This window comes from Chionomys nivalis, chromosome 12 (genome assembly GCF_950005125.1).
Source record: "Chionomys nivalis chromosome 12, mChiNiv1.1, whole genome shotgun sequence".
Classification (NCBI taxonomy): domain Eukaryota; kingdom Metazoa; phylum Chordata; class Mammalia; order Rodentia; family Cricetidae; genus Chionomys; species Chionomys nivalis.
The window spans coordinates 53754066-53772069 of NC_080097.1; the positions used below are offsets into that span (position 1 = coordinate 53754066).

The 18004-nt window shown below is 41.4% G+C and overlaps 1 protein-coding gene across 4 annotated transcripts in view; it reads right to left on the minus strand.

Moving 5' to 3' along the window:
• Positions 1-18004, minus strand: part of Rcbtb1 (RCC1 and BTB domain containing protein 1) — a 42778-nt gene that overhangs the window by 9645 nt on the left and 15129 nt on the right. For 3 of the 4 annotated variants that reach the window (XM_057786146.1, XM_057786147.1, XM_057786145.1), the window contains exons 5-12: positions 15007-15173; positions 10221-10379; positions 7297-7404; positions 6791-6933; positions 5123-5313; positions 3680-3806; positions 2068-2219; positions 1295-1425 (exon numbers count right to left, since the gene is read on the minus strand). In XM_057786146.1, the coding sequence (XP_057642129.1) occupies positions 1295-1425; positions 2068-2219; positions 3680-3806; positions 5123-5313; positions 6791-6933; positions 7297-7404; positions 10221-10379; positions 15007-15173 (1178 nt within the window). Of the gene's footprint in view, positions 1-1285; positions 1426-2067; positions 2220-3679; positions 3807-5122; positions 5314-6790; positions 6934-7296; positions 7405-10220; positions 10380-15006; positions 15174-18004 lie in introns of those variants that run through there. The other variant, XM_057786148.1, reaches the window with a different exon arrangement.

Consider the following 18004-nt stretch of genomic DNA (forward strand, 5'->3'; position numbering starts at 1 on the left):
TTAATAGGACAGAAAATTAGGTAGGCGGAGTAAACAGACAGAATGCTGGGAGAAAGAAACCGAGTAAGGAGTCGCCATGATGCTCCCTCTCCAGACAGACGCAGGTTAAGATCTTCCCTGGTAAGCCAGCTCATGGGCTACACAGAATATTAGAAATGGGTTAGATCAATATATAAGAGCTAGCCAATAAGAGGTTGGAACTAATGGGCCAGGCAGTGATTAAAAGAATACAGTTTCCGTGTAATTATTTTGGGGCATAAGGTAGCCATGCGGGCGGCTGGGTGCCGGGGACGCAGCCCCGCCGCTCTTATTACAACATGTATCTTTAATAAATTTCCAGCTAGCAGAGACTGACTGTCTTGTCAAATGACAAAACACCTCCAAAAGAGAGGCTCATGGTGTACTTAGCAAAGCTAGCCATTTTGGACCTGTTATTTTTTTATGGATCTGTATAAAACTAAGCAGGTCAGCTATGAGCTCATTAACTATCTCTGCTGCACCCCTTTGTGGCACTCTCTTCACAATTCAAGAGCATCTGCCACGCTTCACTGCTTGTGCCAGGAGCTGCAGCATGAATCAGGTGCAGCGTCTGCTCATGATTTGTGGCTCTGTTCAACTTTATGAAAGTTCAACGTCATACATACTACAGAACAGCACTCATCTGAAAATCTAGAAATCTGAAAAAACCCAGATTTGACATTCAACTAGTATAAAACAAAGTAGGGACTACTGAGATGGCTCAGTGGGTAAAGACACTTTCTGCGTAAGCCTAATAACTGACTTGGAGTGTATGCCAGGGAAGAGGAGAATTGACTCCTGAAAGGTGTCCTTTAGTCTCCAGACATGTACACACACAAAAACTTTTTTTTAAAAAAGAGGGAATACACAGTAAGCTCTTTACACAAGAATGATTGAGCTACACGACAGTGATGGAATTGCAGGCACACAGATGTAAAGCAAACAGTATCCTGGCTTCTGACAGGTGAACTTAGCAAAGTAGCCTTGAGAAACACAGATGCACTGACATCAGAGGATGGAACTAAAGCATGCTGTCTGCCAGTCCAGCAAGTCCAGCACTCTACACTCCCACTGTGCAGCCTTCAGGCAATCAGTTAAAAGCAGAAGTGGAAACACAGCTGATCCTGAAACAGCAAACAGAGATGTAAAGAAGCAAGGCCGAGTTCATCTGAGGCCTTGTCGCTGAGTCATTAAGAGAGGTGAAGCTAGACGCTCTTTGTCAGAGGAGAAAGGGAAGTGGGCTGGTAGTGAGGGAGCTGGGGCACTTCTATGTTACCTCTGCGTCGTATCTGACCGCAGCAGAGAATAAGGAAAATGCGTTCTCCACAGTGATGCCTCGCTTGATGATGTGCTGACAGAGCCTCTTCAGTCTGTTTTCACAGTATGACGTCGCCAGGTCCAGAAGACCTAAAAGGCAGAAGCACCTAGGTCACGCCAGCTCACAGCACCCATGGCAGCTGGTAACATGCCATGTTCAGTTCGTGAGAGCGATTTCTTAGCAAACACTATTCTGAAGGTGAGTAAATATCTTTTTATCTTTTTATTTCATTCCTCATATCTCCCCAAATCTACCTGTCCTGTAATTAATTACTTTATACAATTTCTTCCATAGTACACAGAATAAAAAAGGGAGTCTCTTCCTTATTTTGTTTACAAATGGTTAAATGCACTAGAAACTTACACTTTCATATTTTAAATAAGTCTACAGTTACAAAGTATGTCTATAACTTTAAACAATAACAGCAGTTTAGAGATGTTTACTTTAGACATTATTTTTGTTTTGTTTTTGGTTTTCGAGACAGGGGTTCTCTGTAGCTTTGGGGCCTGTCCTGAAACCAGTTCTTGTAGACCAGGCTGGTCTTGAACTCACGGAGATTCACCTGCCTCTGCCTCCCAAGTGCTGGGATTAAAGGCACGTTTCACCACCACCCGGCAAATATTATTTTTAAGTATACAAAAGTCAATATACCTGTAATTAACTATATTATCACTGCTCTAAGACTAGGACAAAGTCACGGGCATATGGCCTGGTCGGTCCCTATGCAGTACCTATGGCATCCTCAGGTGGCAGATCAACTGTGTCTGTGTAGAGGTACTGGAGAAAGGCACGGTACACAGGGTAAGAAAACTGGTCTATCTCTATCACCTCCTTCATGTCCTCATTCCAATAGGACTGGAACATGGATCGGAAGTGCTCACACCTACAACAAAAGCAAACCATACCAATGAAAGGGTTGAAATCAAGTAAAAGGTATTACAGGTATCCTTTTCCTCTGGGCTGGCACAAGCTGGGATCATTCACTATTAGCACCAAAAGTATTTGCTATGCAAGAACTTTTTTTTTTTTTCATTTGAGTCATTTTTCTTTTTTTTATGCAAGAACTTTTATGTGCAATGTTGCTAAAATCATTCTCATCTTGATATTACCATTTAAAAGTATCAATTAGATAGAGAGCCCAGGAGTACAACAGCACTGTCTCCATCAGTCACCATCCTAATTAAGTGTTTGAATCACTTGCTTTAGGTTTTATGTATACAGAAATGCATTTTAAACAATACAATGAGGACTGGGGATGTAGCTTAGTGGCAGAGTGAGGTATGGTACAGAAATACACAATATTTACTCAGAGTTCTTAAAAAAAAACCATATTCAGTGATAGTTACTTTGAGGGGTTAAAAAATATTTCTAAGCAATGCAGAATGGATGTAACAGGTTAGAAAAGCTGTAAGACACACACACAGCCACATTGACCACAGAGTCATAGGTGAAAACATGCCTATGTTTTTTCTGTTTGGAAAAATTTAATCTTTAATAGTAGAAGTGAATATATACTGAGATTTACTCACAAATTTAATATGTAAATAAAATTGAGTATCTACTAGAGCTGCAACTAATTTATTAGTTCATTTACTTTGAATGTTGGGGAATCAAACCCATGCTAGATAAGTGCTCTACTATTGAGCTATAGCCCCAGCCAAATCTGTAACCTGAAAAACAACTTAAGAATTAGTGATGTGGGATGTCCTTCTGAATATGTGTTGCTTTTATTGGTTGATAAGTAAAGCTGCTTCTGCCAATGGCTTAGCAAAGCAAAGCCAGGCAGGAAATCCAAACAGAGATAAATAGAGAAAGTAGGCGAAATCACAGAGAGGCCATGTAGCTGCAAAAGTGGAAGGATGCCTGGAACCTTTCTGGTAAGACACAGCCTCATGGCAATACACAGATTAATTAATTCACAATGTAAGAGCTAGCTAGAAATACGCCTGAGTCATTGGCCAAGCCGTGTTGTAATTAATATAATTTCTGTGTGATTATTTGGGTTTGGGTGGCCGGGAAATGAACAAGCAGTCTCCACTTACCAATCAGGGGTATTTGCCTAGTACGCGCAAGTACTGGCTATAATTTCTAGTACTACAGAAAACTAAATGACAGAAAAAAACATAGTTATATGTCCCACCAAAGTTGCATGAATACAAGCAAAAGACAGTCTTTGATAACAAGTAGAACTGATAACTATCTGCCCAAAATACTAAATTGTCAAACTTCTTTGTACTGTGATAACAATTTTTTTTTAGTGTCTATTCTGCGGTGTAATAACAAACAGAAATAACAAAAGGGAGGTAAAGTTACTGATGGTTCTAAACTCATGCAAAAAAATACCTGATTTTTAAAACAGCTTTATGGACATGAATATATTTCCCATCAATTCGAAACTTCAGATCAGCAGTTTCTGGACTATCAAATTCTTTCTTCAGTGAATCTGCAACTGTTGAAAAGTCTTCATGCTCTGAAGGCAACAGACATACCATTAACACAAAGCTCAGGAACAGAATCAGGCATGAGAGGCTTTCAAAAGATAATTACAGTACCTGATTCCATTCTATTTCTGGTCAATAAAGCTCATGACTCATTTAACAAATCAAACTCACAGTATTAAGGTAACTGATCTATAAACTACAAATGAAACAAAATGAGTATCTGGGAAAGTCAAATAACAGTCTTCAAGTATAATTAAACATGAAAACATGCACTAAAAATAAATATCATGCCAGGTGGTGGTGGTGTACACCTTCAATCACAGCACTCAGAAGTCAGAGGTTGGTGGGTCTCTGTGTGTCGGAGGCCAGTGTGGTCTACAAAGCAAGTTCCACAATGGGCAGGGCTACACAGAGAAACCCTGTCTTAAAAAAACAAACCCCTGGGCTGAGAACAATGACTGAGCCAGGAGCGTGGTGGCTTTAGAAAAAGACCAGCCTCCCCTGACCCCATAGCCTAAGTGCTGAAGAGAAAAGAAAGGAGATGACTAAGGTGTCCAGGATACAGGTGATGGCAAACCACTCACCCAAAACCAAGGTTGTTATGGGTGTCTCAGCATCTCATCACAGCATGGAAATAACCTTCCCTCTTTGTCTGTGATGGCCAGTGTACCCTGCTTTTAGAGAACTACTTCTCTTTAACAGGAGAACTCCCATCTAGAGGAGAAAACCCACTTACTTAGTGGCCAGCTTGAGCAGGACATAGAAATCTCAGGCTGTGGTGTATTGGCCTATTTGGCTGTGTATGCTAAACATAAATGTGATTTCAATCAAATAGTCCCATTCACTGGACCAAATGTTTCTTAGTCATTGTATTTATTGCAAATATATACTGTATTACACTGAGTACAGTAAAGTATTTTTAAAAAATATTCTTTGTTTTTCCTGAAGTTTAGTAGCAGCTTAATTTTTCCTGAACATCCTCTTTCCCCAAAGAAAAGGGAATGTGGATGAAGTGCGGCTGCTTAGTGAGTTGTGGTTGCCTTAAGAGTAATAAGAGCATTCGGAGCTTAATACAAACAGTGAGTACAAACAAAGCATTATGAATGTACTACATTCCACTTGATTGTATTGGTTAATTTTGTTATTTAATATGAATTCAACTAAAATAGAAAAACTTAGGGAAGAAAAAAAGTCTCTGAGAATGTTTCATGACCAATGAATAAATCTGATTATTATTCAGGAAGAACATTAAAACTAGCTTACAGAACCTAAGCAGCTCACAGCTATCAAATATGCGAGGAACAGTATTTGGTTACCCCAGGCAGAAACAGCTTGACTGGCTTACCCACAGACAGGAGGTGCCACGAGACAGCAGGGGTGGCAAAGCAGGCGAACACATCGTCGGTGCAGGAGAAGTGGGTGAGGTGGGGAAGGGTCACTGACTGGCCCCGGCACTGGCCCCACATGTACACGTGCCCACCCTGGGTCTTAGCAGCAGATGTGTGGGTGGTGTGACAGGCTGCAATCTCTACAACCCTGGGAACATTGAAGAAACACTCGTTACTTCTTTACCAGACGTGCCTACAGCACACCCTACAGAGTAATTTAGAAATTTATGCTTCAACACCTCACAAGTCAGCCCAAGGTCAGTGATGTAAGCCACAAACCCTGCCTACAAAACCAAAGGTCAGGAAAGAGCTCCCCTAATCTCCCTCCCTCCTCTCTATCTCTCTCTGAGGGCCCACTTCTCACCTAAGTTCATCTTGAGGTAGGAATACATAAATAATACATTCCGTTGAGGCAAATGTGGAAAGAGACTGGAAGTTAAAATCAATGAGGACAGTGGGCAATGACAAAATGTCTTCACTGCTCTGGGAAGTAAGCCGTAAATAAACAAAAGATACTGGGGCTGGAGAGATGGCTCAAAGGTTAAGAACACTTCTTGTTCTTGTACTGGACCTGTGTTTGTGTCACAGCATCCACATGGTAGTTCACAACTATCTGTAACTCCAGTTCTAGATGGTCCAACACACTCTTCTGACTCCACAGACAACAGGCACATACATACATGGTGCACATACATACATACAGGCAAAACACTCATACATATAAATCTTTTTAAATAAAAAAAATCTATTTTGTGTGTCCATGGGGGTGTGTAACAGTAGTGTGCACATCTGTGTCAAGGCAAGAAGACAACCTCAGGTGTAATTTCTCAGACACTGTAAAACTTTTTATTGGGATAGGCTCTCTAATTGGCCTGGCACTCACTAAATAGGCTAAGCTAGCCAGCGGTTACAAGTGCACACCAGCACATGTGGTTTTTTAAATATAGGTTCTGGTGATCTAACTCAGGTACTTACAAGCGCTTTCCTGATTTGAATATCCCTCTCATCTCCACCACCCCCCCGTACACATTATCTTCAATAAACATTTTCTTATACATATATTTTTTCCCTTATCTTCACCCAAATCTCAACATCTTCATTAGGATGACTACCACGGGCTGAGGGTCATGGGCTCTGAACATTCCAAACCAAAAGGGCATCAAGCCAGATCAGCTTCATTTTTCACAGGACTCCGAAGGCAGGGTACCCTGCATAAAACCTCACAATCTGATGAACAAACACTACACACCTATCCCAGTAGCATACAATAAACCAAATTAGTATTGAAATAATGTCTTTTAAAGAGCAATTTTTCTTATTTAAAAGTGAATTTAGGTAGTACAAAGTTAGTGCTTTGAATTTCAATGTGATTGCAGATCCTAAATAACCTCTCTACAGAACAGACAGCTCCAAGCCTTTCAGAGCTAAGACGTCTTAGTTCACACCAATCACAGGTGGGGGCTTCGGAATACAGGCAAGTTCATACGTGTTCATTCTGACATAAACCATTTGAATCAAAATGAGAATGTTAATAAATATGAGTCACAAGCTGAATACCACAGTCCTACCACACAGTCCCAAGGCCACACACACATAGTGTCCAAGACACGGCACGGCAAATTTACCTTTCTTTTTCCACCATGATGTGTGCTGGGCTTAGCAGATTATTTTTACTGCCATTTCCCAGCTGCCCATATGTGTTAGCTCCCCAGGCATAGAGCAAGCCCTCATCTGTTAGTGCTAGAGTATGTGCGTACCCGCAGGCAATCTGAAAGTAAACACACATGGTTACCATCCTAGCAGTCAAGGCAGAGCAGCCACCTGCTTAGGCCATAGTTGGCCTCTGCAGAATGCCAGGCCAGCAGCATGTGTGGACTGGCATCTGCTGGAGCACTCAGAAGCATCAGGGAAGTCTAATTCTTTACCCACTGGTCGACTTCATGAATTTCTTTACCCTGTGAAGAAGACCATGTCCAATACCATGGGTTCCCCTTTTCTAACAGAAAAAGAGGAAGGCTAAAACATTAAATGTGAAAAGTGAAGGCATAAAGAATTGCCAGAAATGAATGACAAAAGAATTAACCCCCAAAACATCTGCTATAAAATGTATGGCAAGTAATGCAATGTGTACCTGGTTCACACACACGTTGTGCAGGGCTGCCACCCTCACTGGGGTCAACTGGTTGCCATTGTTTCCCAAGCCCAGCTGTCCATTGCCATTATAGCCCCAGCCATACACCTGTGAGAGAAAGACAGAGGATAAGCTGTGGAAACTGCCATGGGAAGAGAAGTCCTGTCCTACACAGATCAGATACTCCAAACCTACGCTGTGGGCTACAGGGTCCTACAAATGCATGATATTCCCATTCCATGACTTCACAAATGAAAAACTGAGGGTCATTAAAAATTAGCAAGCACCTACCACATGTCCTACACAACGAGAGGCACAAGGAAGGAATCTTTAGCCCAAGCCTGCCAAAGGCAAGGAACATGTGCACACTTGGTGAGCAGGTAGTAAGAGCCACCACAGAGATCAACGTACTGCAGGAATAGTGAGGTTTCTTCCCAAGAAGCAGTGTGAGGAGGAAGAGCTGTTAGGAAGTGGAGACCTGAGCGGGACAGATGACAGCATTCCAGGCAGAAGGCAGTGTCACGGCACAGACAGAGAGAAGGAGGAAGAATAGTGGTGGAAGAAAAGAAGAGCCAGATAAGCAGATAAAAACAAAACCCCCTAGAGCGAGGCAGTACATGCCTGTAATCCCAGCTTTAAGAATGCTGAGGCAGGAGACTGCCACAAATTAAAGGTAAGCCTGGGCTACATATCAAGTACCAGACCTGCAAGGGCTATACAGCAAGACACCACCTCAAAGAAACAAGACAAAGGGGCGAACAACAAACAAAACAAAGTGAAATACAGTTAAGAATTTTACTATACTATTCAAAAACAGATTAAATTTTCATTTTTAAAAGATCACAGAGACAAAAAAAAACCCCACAAAATAAATGTCAGGTGGCAGCAGCTAGCACAGGCTAGTCAGGAGGCCTAATGGTTTGTAATATTCAGAGTAATAAGTTCTAACCAAGAACAGATTTTAAAAGGTCAAGTTCAAATTAAACGCCTACAACTTCTGGTGGCACCAAGACCCACACAGATGCAGGCAAATGCACAGCGGGGCTTCCAGGACAAAGTAAAGCAGAAAGGGCAGAGGGTGAGAGGTGGCTATGTGCAATTTAGTGTAACAGGTACTGGCCTTCTGGAAAGAAATTTGGCAGCAGCTATTCATATTCTTAATGGCATACATCTTGACCTAAAAATTCTATGCTGGGAATTTATTCTATAGAAATGCTTATATGATGTACCAAGATAAACATACAGCAACAGAAATCAGTGCATCATAATTCACAACAGTAAAAACAACCGAAAGTCCTCCAGAGAGGTCCAAGTGTCCATCACCCACAGAAGCAAACTAAGCAGCATTCTGAGAAGTGCTACAGAGACAGTCTCAGACAGTGCACAGGCAACACAATGCTGTGAAGTGTGCCAGGGACCAGAACGACAGAGAGAGGCAGCAATGTATAGGTGACTGAATAAGGTAATTAAACTCATCTGTAGATAACTGCTTGGTGTGGGAAGTCCTTCTGTATATGTGTTGCTTTTATTGGTTAATGAATAAAGAATCTGTTTTGGCCAGTGGCTTAGCAGGGCAGAACAGAGCTAGGTGGGGAAAACTAAATGGAAACGGAGTCAGTGAGACGCCATGTAGCCGCCAGAGGGGAAAGACCCGAGCTGCCAGCTGGAACCTTACTGGTAGGCCATGAGCCTCATGGTAAAATATAAAATAATAGAAATGGGCTAATTTAATATGCAAGAACTTGCTAGGAATATGCTATAGTGATTGGCCAAGCTGTGATTTAATTAAAACAGTTTCTGTGTGGTTATTTCAGGAGTCTGGGTGGCTGGGGAACAAACAGCCTCCTACAACAATTCCTTATAAAGAAGGACACATATGAAACTACTAACGAGATTAGGAAAAAGCTTTTTAATGCTTACTTTGTAGGCCTCATTGCTTTCCCCTTTGTAAAAGTAACCACATAATAATCATTTTAAAGTTATAATCAGTGAGATTCAGCAGTTAAACCAGGTACTGCTCTCGAAGACAACCTAGCTCAGGTCCCATTAGAGGGCTCCCACCAGCCTGTAATTCCATGTGTTGAAAACCTGATGGCCTCTTTTAAACTCTATGGGCACACTGCACTTGTGTGCACACATAGACACTCATATACACATATAATTTAAAAATGATAAAAATAAATCTTGAGAAAATAAAAGCATGAAGAATACCGAACAGAGGATATTACATGATTGATGGCCCATAGATTCTGAAGTATTCATAGATGACAGCAGGATTGAATAAAAAAGAAAAAAGTCAACTTATGTGAGGTCTCAATAACATGTACAGCACCCCAAACCCATCACTGTATAATGCCATACAAAAGACTGTATAGTCCCCACGCACCAAGGAAAGCATAGGTGGTACATGGCCCATTTAAGTGGCATCAGTAATTTCATAGATGTAACCATCAGCTCAAAAGGGGTCATGGTTACAGGGCAGAGGGTAGGTTTATAACAAGTAGCTAATGATGATATTCCAATAAAACAAGATGCCTCCTCCAATACAACGTGAGATGTCGTGTATGGTTTTATGAAGAATTCATTAGCTGACTTTAAAACCGTACAGACAACTCTTCCACTGGAAGGAAGGTCGTTCTTTCTCAGTCCCAACATTAAATCCAAACACCTACACTGATTAGACTGCACGCTCTAACGTTGACCCCACCCTGCCTTTACCATGAGGCTACAGGGATCTTGCAAAAACTAAAATTAAGACACATTAGAATTTTTACTTGACATCAGATTTGAGTCATTCTGAGGACTGAGCAAGCACTTGCTAGCTGGTCCTCCTTAGGGGTCAGTAAACAAGACAAACTCTCCTCCTCTGCATGCTGGCACCGTTGCATGCAGGTGGAGGGGACAGGGAAATGAAGAGGACGAACCTCACCACTATCCAGAACAGCCATGGATGAGGTCTGACCACAGGCAATGCTGACCACTCTCTTAGTATGTAAACAATTGGTGACTTTCCGAGGAGTTGGCTGGTTTGCTGTGGATCCTGACCCCACCTGACCACAGTTGTTATAGCCCCATGCAAATACCTACAAGAGAAGGAACAAGGAAACCAGTCGTTAGACCTTCAGCATGGTTTTGAATGCTTTACGTGCACTTACTCACTGATCTTCACAGTAATCCCATAGAGGGGCCCTGGGGTCAGTATTCCCATTAGCTGGGCAATGGATATATAGAGCCCAAGCACTGTACTATGTCTTCAACAACTTACTATGGTACCCTCTGAGTTTGGCAACGAGATAGACATGTACATTTGTTAATTTTGGAACTAGTAAGGCAAAGCGTTGATGATGTAAAAAGCATGCCCAGCTCTTTGGGCAGAAATTCTTTTGTTTCTCATGGAAAGCTTTCTAAACCATATTGTTCTTTTCCCTGTCTCACTAATCCACAACTGATGCCTCAGGACGACTGTTGGGGTCAGGCTGTGCCCTGCCCTAAGTAACTACACATTGTGTAAAATGGTTTTCAGACTGTGCCTTGCCCTGAGAGGGTCCATCTTATAAGCAGCTTTTTACTCTACTAAGGATGATGACTCTGCACTTGGTGGACACCTAAACAGCATCGTCCGTCTGGCATCATCCACATGACACAGAATGATAAATAAGAGTGCTACTGCATAAATTCATGAACATAAACAGGGACCAGAACCGCCCATTAAAATTATATCAGAAAAACCAGGCACAAGAACTTATCAGACACACCAGACTAAGAAAAAAGTGCAACACTCACTTGGCAGTGGTAATAATGACTCTACAGGTTTGTCATCTGACCAGTGTGTACAGGAGCAGAGAGCTCCCAACTGCCCTACAAGTTCTATTCAAATTGCTATGTACCTGTATGGACCTACTGTCCACCCACCTGCCATTCATCCCTCTGGACCCAATCCAACCCCTGGTCTCTATAGCCTCTACTTCGCTTCACTTCTGAAGCTCAATTCTGGCCCCAAGCCTTGACTCTGGCAGCAGCAGCAGCTATCACCTCTCCCAGAGAACTCCAGCCCAACTTCATCTTAACTGCCAGAGACTCTCTTTGACTTCTATCAACTTTTGCCTCTCGGGTCTCTTTGAAATGCCATGGCCTCTTTAATTCCTTTGTAATATTTATGTTTTATACACACATGCACGCACACACACACACAGAGCAATATAATGTGTGCTCTTTAAGCTAATATAAATAATTAAGACTGGAATGTTAAAAGACTGGAATAAATAATTTGTGACGGCCTTCAGTCAGGGCTACCAAGGAAAGCAGGGCTACTTGACAAATTGCTACGAAAGTTGCTGTACCTTGTGAATTTATTGTTACTCAATAAAATCTGACATGATGTAGACACAAACATGTTAGCCTATTTCTGACACAGTACAAAAACTTTCCATTGTAATTTCTGACCATAACATAGTAATAATAGCCATAAGTACTAAGGATGTGTCTGTTCCTATAGAAATAGCATTATTAGATCGTTCTTTTAAGTACTTGAGTTCTCTCTTGCTGCCTGTCAACTTTGCACAACCTACTTTTGCTATTACCTACCACAATCTGAACACTAGATTTTTATTGGAGACACACAGGCAGGTTTCTATGCTTGTCAAAAACCAGAAACAAATATAAGAAATGAAAAAAAAAATCTGCCAATGACCACACCCTTAAAGAAACAGTGATTCCCCCTGCCTCTCCCACAGCAGCTACCAACTGCCAATATCTCTCAATAAGGAGTGGAGTCTGGAGATGTCTCCCCATCTCTTGTGGGAATCCAAGCTGACATGGTCTCATGTGGGTAAGCACAGCTGTTGTTGAGTTTCTGCATACGATGGAGATGTGTCTGGGAAGAATATAGGAGACTTGGAGGGGGAAATAGGGACTGGAGAGGCTTTAGGGCAGAAGAAGAAAGAACCTCTTCTAATACTAGCAGAACTTCTAAGACCCTACATCCACCCCATTCCTCGGCCTGTGCCAGCAGTCTCCACACATCCTCAGTCTGGCTTCTACATCTTTCTTCCCTGTCAATACTTTCTAATTTCACATGTCGACAACAGTCCAACATACTGCTGATGTCTTAACTATGAAAACCCAGATGAAATACACATTTTACAGGTAGAAGAAAAGTAACATATACTTCACCAAGGCACAGTCACAGAAACATCTAGTTTAATAAGGCAGGGATTCTGGATTCTGCACCATTATTACAATTAACACATGCTAACAATTAAAACAAAGCAAGAATCCAGGCTTCAGAAATGAGCAAGATTTGTCTAACTTTAACGATCATTCCTCAGGTATTTCTGGAGCATTCCAAGTTCCTTACAAACACCACTGTCTTTCACTTTAAATGGGGGGGGGGTGGGTAACATATTTCTACTCAACAAGCAATGGGCAAGGAGACAGCAGGTTTGGACACAGCCTGTGTGCTATGCCTACCTCTGGTACATCCCAACAATGGAACCTGGGTCACCATCAGCTTTGTGGTATTTTCTTCTTTACCTTGTTCCCAATTGGTATAACTAATTAACAGCACTGGAGAACTTTAAACAGGGAACAAAGTGACTGACCTAATTTGTGGTTTAGAAATCAGAGGGCCAAGGAAGGCTGGAAAGGTGAAACTCAAGGCTATTAACAAAGGCCAATGTCAACAGTGCAGGCAGGAGGCAAGGCTCGAGCAAAAGCATAAGGTGGAGCAACAGAGTTACAGAGGTCAGAGGGAGAATGAACAGGGCAAGGAACCTCAATAAGCAGAGGCATGGGGCTGAGCAAGTTACTCTTCTCCAAAATTATTACATACACTGAAAAATAAAATCTACCTGAAGACTGGGGGTCCTTAGAAGCTTACATAGCACATCTATCTGAGACCATGGCAAAGAGCATGAATGTGAACACTGAGTTCTCACATCAAAAGATGTCGGTGACCATGTCAGAGGAGCAGCAGGTGGCACTTGAATTTGGGAGTTTGGCCCACCAGAATGAAAGACACTGGTGGAAGAATCTCGGATAGGCAAGACCCCCTGGGTTTCAACTCCAGAATGTCTCTTGCTACTGCTGTGCCTTCGTATGTATGTCCAATGCCATTCTTCTCTGGTATCTGACACAGTGTGAATGGGCATGGGGTATCCCCATTGCCTTTAATATAGTGTGATTATTTCATGGAAATATTTCACTCTACTGACATTTTCACCTGTGGATTATGAAGATGATTTCCTCTTAAGATGTACTGTTTAACTGAAGCAATGACTTTATACAATAGTAGTGTTAGTTTAAATAAAATTTTGATGATTGAGGCTTTTTAATAAATAGAGTAAAGGATTACAATAGAGGTTGGTTTAGTGGGAAAATCAATATAGGTATAGGGAGGATATAATGTTGCCTCTACCCCTGATGAAGCAGGGGTTGTAGAAGATAGAAAATAGGAACAAGGAAATGTCACACAGCTAGGACTTATGAGTATTTCTGGATAAGCAGTATAGATGTGCCTTAGGTTAATAATTAAGAAAAACAACTGAGTCCCAGCTGGGCTACCTCAAGTTCTTTCAGTATTAATGTTGGGAGATGTATCCACGGGTTTCAGTGTGCATCACAGCTGAAACAAAGCTTTACATAATGATTTAGGGTTATGTTTGTTAATGGCTTTGAGGTACAAAATCTTGGGGAACAATTTAAAGTTTAGAATGGCATATTTAAAAGGGTTTTGTTATTTTATTTTTTAATTTGTTGAGACAAGTTCTTCCTCTGCAACACAGGCTAGCCTAGAAATTTCCATCCTGGTTTTAAGTCCTCGGTGCTGGGACCATGGACATGTACACACCAAATGCAGCTAAGGGTGATTCTGACAAGACTACACAAGTATTACTGGAGAAAGAACGTATTCGCATGTGTTTTATTTGTTTGTTTATAACTACAAAGTCTAGTAGGTAAAACCAGGGGTTTTCACAATGGCTGTATAGTGGAAATGCCCCGTATATACATCAAAGTGAATGAAATAGGCTTAGGGTACAGCACTTGCCAAGTATATGTGAGACCATGGGTTCAATTCCCAATACCCCTTTCACACACACATGAACAAAATGTAACATATTTACAATGGAATAATGCAATGTTATTAAATCTTGAAAAAGAAATACTTGGAAGAATACTGTGAAATGTCTTGTGGACATGACACAGAGGTTGCACTAATGAACTCATTGCAGTTATGGCTGCCTGCACAGGACTAAGGCAACAAGATCAGTCAATAGTCCAGGAGCACTAACCCAAAAAGAAGACATAAAGGTAGGGGTAGCATGCTGGAGGGGCCTAGAAGAATGGAAGAGTGAGGTAGAGAAGATCAAGATATGGTATACACCTATGTACAAAATTGTCACACTCCAGAGAAATGAATGAACTTGAGGACACTATGCTAAGTGAAATCGGTCACAAAACGACAGATATTATCTGGTTCTATGCACAGGCAGTACCTACAGTGGTCACAGATCTAGTGTCAAGGAGAACTGACATTTAATAGATTTGGAACTTCAGCTTTTTTTAAGATGAAAGAGGTCTGTGAGTGGACAGAGCCAACAGTGTGAATGTACTTAATGCTATCAAGCTGTGCATTTGACATGCTTATGATAAGAAGCTTTGCATTGTGCAGTTTATGACAATTTTTTAAAAGGAATCAAAGTGCACACTTACCTCTCCGTCCGCTGCTAAAGCCATCGAATGATGTGAACCACAGGCTACCTCAACCACCTGCTTGATCAAGAGGTTAGTGCAGACTTGGACAGGAGCAATGCCTTGATTGGTGGTCCCATTCCCCAGCTGGCTGTATCCATTATGGCCCCAGGCATAGACAACTCCATCTAAACACACAAGCACATGAAGCACTAGCTCCGACAGAACTGGTAACCCCTGTAACTTCCATTGCTCTAGCGTTTGTGCCCTCCTCTCTGTAAGATAACCACTAGTAGGGAGTCAGGGAGTGAAGGATTACAGAATAGAGAGGACAGAAGCAAATCTTTCATCAAAGGACTTGGCACCTATATACAAGATCAGTTTGGTGGTCAAAGTCAAAATTTATGTATAAAAATAGGCTTCTCTATATTGGCCTCTTGCAGTAGGACAAGAGGATCTTGAGTTCACGGTCACTCTTGGTTACATAATGCATTTGAGGACAGCCTGGGCTACGTGAGACAAAATTTTGGAGATGGAAAGCAGGCAGATAATGCAACTAAAAAAGCAAACCAGAAAAGGCATCAACCAGCTGCAAAAGGGGAAGTGGATGCAGAGCCAACTCCAGCTGAAAACTCCAAAAAGATGTGCCATCAGTTATGAGAAATTCATAGCAAGAATATGTCGTGGTTCTGTTATCACCAGTTGGGACTGGGTTGTGTGGTGCTGTAAGAACTGGGTGAGGACTTGGGGTACACACACACAGACAGACATTGTACAAACATGGGATGGGTCCGTAAGTAAAATTTATTTATACATGGTTTTAGTAAGTTAATTTTCCAGAACACATAGAAAAGAAAATCAAGAAAATTAGATCATATAATCTTTTATATAAGAAAAAGTCCAAAAAGAATGGAGCAGGAAAAAAATTATCAATGAAAAGTTATAAAAATGTTTTCTAGAGATGAAGGTAGAACCTACAGATTACTAATAAGCTAAATGTTCACACTACAGAGCAATCATGACTCTTTAAAAATATTTGGAATAGGGATGGAGACATGGCTCAGAGGTTAAGAGCACTGGTTGCTCTTTCAGAGGTTCTGAGTTCAATTTCCAGTAACCATATGGTGGCTCACACCCATCTTTAATGAGATCTGGCACCCTCTTCAGGCCTGAAGGGATACATGTAGGCAGAACACTGTAGGCATAATAAATAAATATTTAAGAAAATTTGGAATAAAGAAAAAGATTTCTCTAATGTTCAAAAAAGGAGGAAACAGTCACACACAAAGGAGTACAAGTGGGGCTGAGCAGATGGCTCTATGAATAAAGTGCTTGCAGCACAAGCATGAGAAACTGAGCCCAAACTTCAGCACATGTGTAAAAATCAGGGTCCAGCGGCATACACAGTGATCTCAGGGCTGAGAGGGAGAACAGGAGGAGCCCAGGGGCTCATGGGACAACCAGTCCAGTCAATGGATGAACTCCAGGTTCAGTGAGAGACTCTGTCTCAAAGATACAGGTGGAAAGAACACTGACCTCCTGCCTCCACATGTGCTCACGCAGGTGTGCACTCACACACAAGGAGAGAGTGGAGGTCTGAAAGGAGTTAGTGTCCATGATAAATCTTAACAAGCACCAGGACTTGAAAATGAGAAAACGGACTCCCACCTTATTAATTCTGATGTCAGCCAAGCCACTGAGTCACATCTGTGAGAAGGAAAGACCTCAAGACAGAGACTCACGAATTTCTCTCAGATCCTTTTTTTGAAAAGTTCTAGAGAATGTGTTTCCTAGATGAGGGTAGAATTCAAGGAGAATGACACGAGACACACATATACAAAAAGGGCTAGAGAGGAAAAAGGAAGAGACTTTTGAGGATGATAGTGCTGGCAGCTGTGCAGGCAGTCTTGGAGTGTAACCAGTCAAGATTAGCAGTTCTGGAGGAAAGATGAAGCTCCAGAGAGCATCTGATACATGCTACTCTGTAAGAGGTGGACACATGTTAATGATAGATGTGTATAGGTGTCAGTAAGTGAAAATGTGCAAAGCAATTATCAACCTCAGAAAGTGGAGGTGGGGGTCATACAAGAAGGGAAAGGCTTCGCTATAAATAATACTTACACAGTCCCCAATAATGAAACACTAATTTAACCAAAATACTAGTATCCATGTGTTTAAAGGATAAAGGCAAGAAAGACAGAGGACAAAGAGCTACATTCTATCTGCCCCAAAATAAAGTTGAAAGCAATACCCAAGATTGGAAACTCAGAAGTAGAAATATAAGTACCTTACTTTAAAAATCAGAAAGAAAACAGGCTGACAAAATAGCTCAGTGGGCAAAAGCTCATGCTACACAATCCTGAAAACCCACATAAAAAACGAAAAGAAAAGCTGGATGTGATGGCACACATGGGTAATCAGCACTATAGGAGGATGGAAGCAGAGACAGGAGAATCTCCCAGAAGCCAGTGGAGTACACAGCACAGCAGAAACAAGTGACTGCCTCAATGAGGTAGAATGATGGGCCAGCAAGATGGCTCAGTGTACAAAGGTACTTGTTACCCAAAAATGCAAGCCCAAGAGAAAAAAATTCCAAAAGTTATCCTCTCAATTCCTATGCATGCTGTGGCACACTTGCTCACCCTCACACACATACACAACAATAATAGAGAGATCAAATTCCTAAAGAGACATCTAAAGACTTAAAGTGGTTCCTTCTAAACAGCAGTAGAATCTCCAGCAACCCCCCATACACACACCCTATACCTACCTGAACTCAAACATGAATACACGTACACACAAAGTTTTAAAATGATTTGATTGGTTATAACCACATATATAGATACTGTAATCAATCATAGATATGGCACACAATATATAGTATGCTTAATATATATAGCATAAAATATACTATAAAGATAAAGATTAAACATTAAGAAAATATTCCTCATCAAGCCCTAATTATTTGTATACTAAATTTAATACTCAAGATACTTAAAACATATTGTCTAGACTATAG